Source organism: Sinocyclocheilus rhinocerous, unplaced genomic scaffold (assembly GCF_001515625.1).
Source record: "Sinocyclocheilus rhinocerous isolate Xijiao unplaced genomic scaffold, SAMN03320098_v1.1 scaffold1589, whole genome shotgun sequence".
Lineage (NCBI taxonomy): Eukaryota > Metazoa > Chordata > Actinopteri > Cypriniformes > Cyprinidae > Sinocyclocheilus > Sinocyclocheilus rhinocerous.
The window spans coordinates 297687-308218 of NW_015648634.1; the positions used below are offsets into that span (position 1 = coordinate 297687).

General features: G+C 38.2%; 1 protein-coding gene across 1 annotated transcript in view; it reads left to right on the top strand.

The window, feature by feature from the left end:
- LOC107710066 (epidermal growth factor receptor kinase substrate 8-like) overlaps positions 1–10532 on the top strand; it is a 27360-nt gene that overhangs the window by 14658 nt on the left and 2170 nt on the right. Inside the window, exons 10-22 of the mRNA XM_016514764.1 lie at positions 130–256; positions 340–428; positions 529–603; positions 826–974; positions 2823–2976; positions 3064–3197; positions 4354–4462; positions 4533–4673; positions 5123–5158; positions 5632–5655; positions 6331–6366; positions 6399–6643; positions 6729–6861. Coding sequence (XP_016370250.1) covers positions 130–256; positions 340–428; positions 529–603; positions 826–974; positions 2823–2976; positions 3064–3197; positions 4354–4462; positions 4533–4673; positions 5123–5158; positions 5632–5655; positions 6331–6366; positions 6399–6643; positions 6729–6861 — 1452 coding nt within the window. The remainder of the gene's footprint in view (positions 1–129; positions 257–339; positions 429–528; positions 604–825; positions 975–2822; positions 2977–3063; positions 3198–4353; positions 4463–4532; positions 4674–5122; positions 5159–5631; positions 5656–6330; positions 6367–6398; positions 6644–6728; positions 6862–10532) is intronic.

Below are 10532 nucleotides of genomic sequence, written 5' to 3' on the forward strand. Positions count from 1 at the left end.
TTTGTGTGTGCGAATGTCACGTGTGTGTGTGTGTGTGTGCGAGAGTCACGTGTGTGTGTGTTTGTGACTGTGTATGTGTGTGTGTGTGTGTGTCGGCAGCAGATGGTAAAATACTGACATGTGTTACAGCAAATCCTCAATCACATTCTGGACGACATCGAACACTTCGTCACCAAACTGCAGAAAGCCGCCGAGGCCTTTAATGAGCTCTCCAAACGCAAGAAAAACAAGAAGAGCAAAAAGAGAGGACCGGGAGGTGAGCGTCACCTCACATCACACATCCACATCATCCTCATCGTCAGTGTGTCATGAGTGTGTTTGCTGTGTGTCTTCGATCAGAGGGGGTTTTGACGCTGAGAGCTAAACCTCCGTCTCAGGACGAGTTTATCGACTGTTTCCAGAAGTTCAAACACGCCTTCAACCTGCTGGTGAGTGACGATAGCCAGGTCCCCATCCCAGTAACGGACATTTTTAGCAGGAGAATCTCATTTAGATTATCTGTGATGTGATTATTGTTTGTCGTTCCAGGGGAAGTTGAAGAACCACATTCAGAACCCCAGCGCTGTAGATCTGGTCCACTTCCTGTTCAATCCTCTCAGACTGGTGCGTCTTCTGAGCACGTGTGGGTGTGTGTGTGTGTGTGTGTGTAACAGCCGTTCTGTCGGACTGACGTGTGAGTGTGAGTGTGTGAGTGTGTATGTGTGAGTGTGTGTGTGTATGTGTGAGTGTGTGTGTGTGTATGTGTGAGTGTGAGTGTGTGTGTGTGTGTGGAACAGCCGTTCTGTCGGACTGACGTGTGTCTGTGTGTGTGTGTGTGTGTCTCAGGTGATCCAGACGTCTGGAGGGGTGGATCTGGCTAAAAGCGTTATCGTTCCTCTCCTCACCAGAGAAGCCATTGACTTCCTGCACGCAGCGGGTTCGGCGGAGGAGAGACACCTGTGGGTCACGCTGGGAGACGGATGGACCAAATGCAGGTACTGGAACGACTCTCTTAATAGAACAAAACTGACCGATATTTAAAACTTTCAATTGAACAAAATCAAACATCATTTAAATCTCTTAACTGAACGAAAACAACTGATATCTAAAAAATGTAACAAAACAAAACCGGCCGATATTTAAGTCTCTTAATAGAACAAAAACATCTGATATTTAAGTCTCCTAACTGAACAAAAACGACCAATATTTTAATCTCTTAACGGAACAAAGCCAACCAACATTTAAATGTCTTATTAGAACAAAACTGATCAATCTCTAAATATAACAAAGCCGACCAGACATTTAAATATTTTAATAGATCAAAACCAACCGATATTTAAGTCTCTTGACAGAATAAAAACGACCGATATTAAAACATTTGATCAGAACAAAACTGATATTTAAATATTTTATCAGAACAAAACCAACTTGTATTTAAATCTCTTTGAGAAAAAAACAGACTGATATTTAAATCTCTTAATTGAACAAAACCAACTGATGTTTAATTTTTACAGAACAAACACGACCGATATTTAAATCTCTTAACCAAACAAAAATTGCCAATATTTAATTCTCTTAACCAAACCCAAACAACTGATATTTAAATATTTTAACAAAGAAAAAACGACCAACATTTAGATCTCTTGAAAGAAAAAACAAACAGATATTTAAAAAATCTTAACTGATCAAAACCAACTGATGTTTAAATTTTTACAGAACAAACACGACCGATATTTAAATCTCTTAACCAAACAAAAATTGAATAAACTGAATAAAAACGGCCAATGTTTTAATCTCTTAACAGAACAAAACCAACCAACATTTAAATGTCTTATTAGAACAAAACTGACCAATAATTAAATCTTTAAATAGAACAAAGCCGACCGACATTTAAATATTTTAATAGAACAAAACTGATATTTAAATCTGTTAACAGAACAAAACTGACCGATATTTAAATCTTTTAATTGAACAAAATCAAACATTTAAATCTGTTAACAGAACAAAATTGACAGATATTTACATCTCTTAACTGAACAAAACCGTTTGATATTTAAACATTTTAACAGAACAAAATCAACTGATATCTAAATATTTTAACAGAACAAAACCAACTTATATTTAAATATCTTAGCAGAACAAAAATGACTAATATTTAAATGTCTTAATAGAACAAATATGACCGATAATTTAATCTCTTAACATAACAAAACCAACCAACATTTAAATGTCTTATTAGTACAAAACTGACCGATAATTAAATCTCTTAACAGAACAAAACCAACAGATATTTAAATCTCTTAACAGAACAAAAATGACTAACATTTAAATGTCTTAATAGAACAAATATGACCGATAATTTAATCTCTTAACATAACAAAACCAACCAACATTTAAATGTCTTATTAGTACAAAACTGACCGATAATTAAATCTCTTAACAGAACAAAACCAACAGATATTTAAATCTCTTAACAGAACAAAAATGACTAACATTTAAATGTCTTAATAGAACAAATATGACCGATAATTTAATCTCTTAACATAACAAAACCAACCAACATTTAAATGTCTTATTAGTACAAAACTGACCGATAATTTAATCTCTTAACATAACAAAACCAACCGATATTTAAATCTCTTAACAGAACAAAACCGTCCGCTATTAAAACATTTTAGCAGAATAAAACTAACTGATATTTAAATAACTTAACAGGACAAAACTGACCGATATTTAAATCTTTTAATCGAACAAAGTCAAATAACATTTAAATCTGTTAACAGAACAAAAAAAGCATGTGTATTGTGAAAAGCGCTTTAGAGATACATTTGTCTTGTGTGGAGGTTGGAGTGGCCGAAGGATCACCCGTTTCCTCCGCACACGCTGTGTTTCCGGGACGGCTGGGAGCCGCCGGTGCTGGTGTCTCGTGAGCAAGACGTGGCTCAGCTGGCGGAGAGGCTCGGCGCGGCGCAGACCGAGGTTCAGAGACCTGTGGACGTGAGATGCTCTTTCACCTTTAACACTTACGGTGTGACGCTGTGAAGTATTTGATGAAGTGAAAGCGTTTTTTTTCTCTCCCGACAGCAGCCGGTGGTCCAGGACTTCCCCGGCGCAGACGGGTACGGCTACAGTAACACTTCTTACAAGCGTTTGCACCTGCTGGAGCCAGACATGGCCGTGGCTGCTTTTAAACACGCGGTCAGCCGTCATGTAGATAGGTAAAACCCACCGGGGTACAAGCGACCGCACCGCGCGCCCTGGAGAACCGGCTCAGCGCACGCTACGCTTCTGGGTTCATTCTGCTTCTCAAACGCTCAGCTCTGACCTGAACTCTCAGTCTGTTAAAGCGTCTTCAGACGGAGTAAAGACTCTCGTCTCGTCTCGTTCTCGAGCTCTGAGACGCTCCTCCACGGCGGCAGCAGTCGGTCAATAACAACATTCATCAGTAGATTCAACATTTAAAGAGAGCGAGCTTGTGTTTAAGAGATTACGCTGCAAAAAATCATGTTCTTCCTCAGCATTTTTGTCTTGTTTTGCAGTGCAAATATGCCAACATTGTTAAACCAAGATACTTTACTTGAGATGCAAAAGGAATAAAGTAAAAAAAAAACACCAAAAAACAATTATTTTCCATATTCTAAATGATAAGCAGATTTATTTATTTATTTAATTAATTATTATAGACTTGGGTTTAATTAAGATTAAAAAAAACTACCATTCTCTCACACACACACACACACACACACAAACCACACTCTGATATCCATACCAACACACCCACACAATTATAATTGCATCATTTCAATTAAATTGGCCTTTTTTCCAGCAGAAGCAGAAAACATGAACAGAACAAGTATCTGCTCCATAAACCAAACCTGAGAAAATGATGCAATAAGGTGGAAAAGAATAAAAAGCTGAAAAAACACTTGCCAACAGAATGAAAGCCTATTAACAAAGAATGCATGATTTTATACTTGTATTGCACTGGGATTAAATACAGCCGTTTTAATGGGGACATTTTTGTCCTATTTTTGCACCTTGTATAAAATAGATTTACTAAAGGAAATTAGTGTGAAATATTATTTATTTTTATATATTTATCAATATAATTCCAATAAAAACACACTTTTGACCAAATTTATGCTATTTGCATTAACAGCAAATTTGATAAAAAAAAAAAAAAAGTTTATTTTTCTGATTATTAGCAGATATTTGTTTTTGTTTTAAGCTTAAAGTCACAGAAAAACAAGGCAATAAAACAACATCTTAAGTCATTTTGCTTCTCAAGTGAATCTGTCCGTTTGTACTGAAAAACAAGGCAAACGTGATTTTTGGTGTCTCATTTGTTGAGGTTCTTTGACTCTTTCTCTTCAGGAACCTGGAGGCTCACGGCCGGACGCAGAGAAACTTTGCCAAATCCAGATATGACTTTGTGGCCAGAAACAACACTGAACTGTGTGTGATGAAAGACGAGGTGGTGGAGGTACGTAACGTGATGATGATGATGATGATGATGATGTGTCATGTGACGTGTCGATCTGATTGGCCGTCAGGTGCTGGATGACAGGAAGCAGTGGTGGAAGGTGCGTAACGGGATGGGCGCTTCGGGATACGTGCCAAACAACATTCTGGAGATCAGCAGAGCGGTGGACGTGACGGGCCGCGGGGAGCCCATCTACAGCCACACCATACAGGTGACACACACACACACACACACACACTATTCACATGTTTAATGTGTCTGATTGTGTTTCAGGCGTCCGTCTGTTGTCGCGCTCGTCACTCTACTGATTTCTACACTATCTTTCCCTCCGGGCTTTGGGCAGTTCATGGCCGGACAGGTAACACACACACGCGCACACACACACTCTCTCTCACACACTCTCTCTCACACACACACACTCACACACACAAACACACACTCACACGCACACTCACACTCACACACACACACACACGCGCACACACACACTCTCTCTCACACACACACACACTCACACACACACACACTCACACACACATGAGACGCTTGTTCAGCTTCATGTTCGGCTTCTGTCTGCATGCTTTGTCTTCAGTTTCATTTCGTCTCCTTGTTTTGCCACGTCATTGAATTATTGTTTGTGTTCATCTTTTCATCTTAAAGCTAATGATGCCAAAAAAGGAATTTGAGTTGTTTAAGGTAAACGAGTGTGTGTGTGTGTGAGAGTGTGTGTGTGTGTGTTCAGTTTTTTTGATCTTCTGCATTAGTTCAGTTTATCTCCCTGTGTGTGTGTGTGTGTGTATGTGTGTGTGTGTGTGTGTGCCTCCTTAATCATATTTTGGGGACAAATTTGTATACAGAAGTGAGTTAAACCTCCCAAAACCTCCTTTTAGGAACGTCCTTATTTGTAAAAATTGTATAAAAATAACATAGTTTTTCATAAATGGTCAATTGTAAAAATTAAGTATGTTTTCTGTTAGGGTTAGTGTGTTAGAGTTAGGTTATAGTATTTATAACTAGCTGTATATGAAAACAATAGATGTCTATGGAATGACTCCATTTAGTCAATGCATGTGTGTGTGTGTGTGTGTGTGTGTGTTTTATTTGCTTTGTGTGTGTGTGTGTTTGTTGTTGAATTTCATTTTCATGTCACTCTTCATTTTTCTCTCAAGCAATTACTGGTCGAGTTAAACGAGGTAACTGGATTATTATAATTTACAGTCAGAGAATCCCTCATAATCATTTGTCTCAGTATGTTTTTCATAGAGATTTTTGACATACAGTGTATATTATCTGTCTGTGTAGAGGCTGGTTAGGCATTAGAGTTATTAATATAGTATAAATTATGAACCACTGATGATCTGTGTGTTAGGAGCCGTTCACACAAAACGTGTCTTTGTGTCGAATGGTTTTTTAAAAAGCGCAGCGCTGAACGCCTCCTGAGTCATGTTGCCTTCAAATAAAACAGTTGCCATGCCAACTTGCTACTGTAAACAACGCTTGCCCCGCCTCCGGGGTCTTCTGATTGGTCCACTGTTTTGGAACTGACATTGATGAGCAGCACTGCGTTTGAAAGTTGAAACTCTTAATCGCGTCTCATGTGCGAGACGCGAGAACAATGTTCATACGTCCTGTGTAAACACATTCTGTGTGAACAGCCCCTTAGAGACATGAAATCAGATTCGTGGCTTTGATGAGCTCATGTGTGGCTCATGTGAGGCAAAAGTTGATCATGTGATTACTGCATGTCCAAAGCACGAGCCCTTCAGCATGTCCTGTGTGAACAGGAAGTGCATCAGCGCGGCGCTGGTTTCATGTGGTCTTGATTTCAGCCATGTTCAGTATCTGACTCTGCTGTTTGTCCCATTCAGAAGCAGCGCTCAGATTACGTGCCCAAACCGGCGGTGACAAAAATAAGTCTTACCAGGTAAATTGATTCAAAACATGTAATACTTTCTCAATGGCACACACACCTGCAGCATTATTCATGTGTCTCTCAGGCCGAAAGTCCAACATGGAGGAGGTTCAAGACGAGCTGATGCACAGACTGACTCTGGGCCGCAGCGCTCAGAAGAAGTTCCAGGCTCCGTCTCGCTCCAGCAGCCTGCCGGCGGTCAACATCACGTACGACTCCACGCCGGACGAGGTGAAAGCCTGGCTGCAGCTCAAAGGCTTCAGCGAAGTGTGAGTGACCCGTTCATCCGCTCTGCTGTAGAGCATCATGGGAGATTAACAGTGATGGTCTGAGCTGATGTGGTTTGGTCTGCAGGACCATCAACAGTCTGGGTGTGCTGACCGGTGCTCAGCTCTTCTCTCTGAACAAAGACGAGCTGAAGACCGTCTGTCCTGATGACGGCGCTCGAGTCTACAGCCAGATCACCGTCCAGAAAGCTGCTCTCGAGGTGAGTCGACTTCCTCCGCTTCTCCTCACAGATCCTTCCTTATTTCTCTCTTCATTCCTCTTTCAACTCTTCTGTCATAATCCAAATGTCTCGGACCGGATCACATCACACTGACCGTGCAATTCTGGATCCATCCATAAAATAATACTATAATAGTGCTCCCCGAATTGAATCTGGAGTCTCCAGACAGCTATTTATAATTTATGCATTTAGCAGACGCTTTTATCCAAAGCGACTTACAGTGCATTCAGGCTATACATTTTTTACCAGTATGTGTGTTCCCTGGGAATTGAACCCACGACGTTTTGCACTGCTAACGCAATGCTCTACCAATGAGCCACAGGAACACTAATAAGGTGATAAGTTGCTCAACTCTGTAGTGTCGCTTTGGTTTTTCTGTGGTGTTTTTGCTGTCTGCAGGTTTTCTTCTGACGCTCCCATGATCTTCACATGTAATCCACGTTCCTCTGAAGGTACTTTAGTATCATAGCGAGGCGGCTTTGCTCTGTTTAGTTAACACATCATTCACCGCACATGCACATAACCCGGTAAGGTTGCACCAGTTCTTACTTAAAGGGATAGTTCACAAACCTGTATGAGTTTATTTCTTAAAGAATATATTTTGAAGAACGTTGGTATCCAAAGAGTATATTTTGGATTTGATCCCCAACATCCTTCGAAATAATTTCCTTTGTGCTCAACAGAAGATAGAAACTCATACAGGTTTGAGGGTGAGTAAATGATGACAGAATTTTCATTTTTGGGTGAACTGTCCCTTTAAATTGGAATATAAAGTCCACACTTAGCTAGTTCATAACTAACTATGTACTAATAATAATAATAGTGTCATTATTCAATTAAATTTTTGTTCTCATTTGATAGTGTCAGTGCAGTTAAATCAATAATAAAAATTTTTTTTATTGATTTAACTGCACTGCAAATTAAAAAAAATAAAACATAAGCATTTGTAGGGCTGGGCGATAAAACGATAATTATCGCGATATAATTTTCCCTCGATAAAACGGTATGAAGAGTTCGATATAAAGTTTACTTATAATGTTTCCGCCAAAAGCGGAACAAATCATTTATACTAAATGTATTTTTCATACAAATACCTAGAAACCATAGTCATTTTTACCATGGTATTGAGGTGCTATATGTGTGGTTTTAACTGTGGTTATCATGATCTAAATGTATGCTACTATGGAAAACCAATGGTTAATTTTTAATAAAACTCATTAATTAATTAATATCAATAATTAATAATTAAATTTCACTATATAAAAATGAGGTTGTTACAATTTCTACAGATGTTGCTGTTTTTGATAATGAACATAAATTTACATCTGCATCCTAACTCAAGCTACTGTCAAATGTATATTTCTAAGAGACAAAATACATAATATTATTAATATTGCAGCTGCACTGCAAACTGTGCTGAAGATACGCATCATCAAAGTCAGGAACACAAACCTGATTCATGATTTGAAACAATATCACTCATTAGAACATGCAGATACTTAGAAATTAATTTCTCTGTATTGACATTTATTTTGTTTTTGTTGGAAAAATGACTGGAAAAGTGTAAAGAATTCAAAAACGTGAAGTGTTTGTCATGTTCTGAGCATAAAGAGTCGTTTAAAACCACAATTAACCATCTGGTTTCTACATCTTTCACTTAGGAGCAAAAATCTGCCTTTTAACTTGAAAGAAATAAAGATTTGAAAATGATCGTGATAATTATCGATATCGGCTGATATGAAAAATTTTATCGTGATAATTTTTGGGTCGTATCGCCCAGCCTGATCTTACAATGCACATCGACTGAAGTCGATGCTCTGACCTGTAAATATTTAGTTTATGCATAGTTACGTTTAATGGTCCAATGCAACAATATTTAGTAACTTGGCGCACATTTATGCCACAACTAGGCTTAGTTTTAACTTGCATGCAGCTGGTGCAAACGACCCCTGATGATCCTGACACAGAACCGCTCGTTACAGCTCATATTAATATTTCAACAGCTCCATTTATCTGATGGTCTGTATTTCATTGAATCTGTTCGAAATAAGAGCGAGCGCACATTTTAATAGATGCTTGTGTTGTTTAGTGGCTTCTGTCTGCTGTTTCCAGTCATAGCTAGAGAATAGATGCTTTCCCAGAATCCCTCAAGCGCCCCTTTACACATCCATCATCGTTAGTTTAGAGCATCTGATGAAGAACCTTCATGAACCTCATCCTCATTCACTCGTTTCTGCTCTTCCTCTCTCTGTCTCTCCAGCTTGTTTAAATGAGCGTTTCGTGAGATGTAGGGCTGGGTTGGAAATACTGATTTCTCGATTTTGATGAACCGATATTGATTCTTAAATCGCAAGAATCGATCTATGCTGTTTTCTGTTAATGCATGAACAAACCTTATTTGTAGCACCTCCCATCCGATAAATCGCAACAAGCTTTGTGCTTTGTTGCATTTGATAGGAAAGTCTCTGCTTTCAAATGTCAATTTTATCGTAAATTCAAACAATAAATGCTGACAGATCGCTGTAGTGAACCGATTATCTCTTCCTCTTTACTACTAGTTATAGCAGCAAATAAACATGAATGAACTTCAGAAGAAAATAGAGAAAAGATCTGAGAAAGCAGCATGCATGGTTATCTCACCGCGCAGTGTCAGTGCTCTAAACAAGTGATCGCGACACCTGACCTGATGAATACGATCAGAATGAACATTTATTTATCTGTATCAAATATGTTATTCACTGTCATTTTTCATTCACAATCATTTCACTGTAATGCCAAAGTTCTTAATATTCAAAGTCGCAGTCGTGCTGTCAATGCGATTAAATAAATATTTAACATCGTGAAAGTCATTTTAAACACCAACGCACACTGCTCTTAAGAAAATTAACCATGGTTTTACTACAAATAAAGCCCAAGTAATAGTTATACCATAGTAACCACAAATTAATCATGGTTTTGCTACACTAGCCATAGTTTAACCATGGTATTTGTTGTAAATTTGTGGTTATTCAAACAGTAATCTGCCAAAAAACCATGGATACTACACTTTTACTATAGTAAAACCATGGTTAATTTTTGTAAGGGTGCTTATCAGTCAAATTGATGTAAAAATGTAAATTCAACAAGTATGAAATATGATCAGTAAGAGAAAAACACTGTTAATGAGAAGACGAGCGCTGGACTGCGGCAGGTTAGTGTGGAAATATATTTATTTATTATTCAGAAGGCGCGTTTGGAATGGAAATATATTTATAGGGACATTTCAGCAGGTTGAAGATAATTCATGTTAATGCAGAGAATATGATTAATTGCTTTTAAAAACATTTACCAGCCCTAAAATGTAGCAAAAATCTGTGTTCTCATGAGAAACTGTAGCTATACTAAGTAGAACGTGGAAGTAGTTGTGCAAGTAGTCCATTATATCAATAAAAAAACTATTATAATAAATATTTATTATATGATTTTTGTGTGCAATTTAAAGGGTTAGTTCACCCAAAAATGAAAATTAGCCCACAAATTACTCACCCTCGAGGCATGCTAGGTGTATATGACTTTCTTCTTTCAGACGAATCCAGTCGGAGCTATATTAAAAATTGTCTTTGATCTTTCAAGCTGTTTAATGCCACTCAGCGGGTGTTGCATGCATCAGT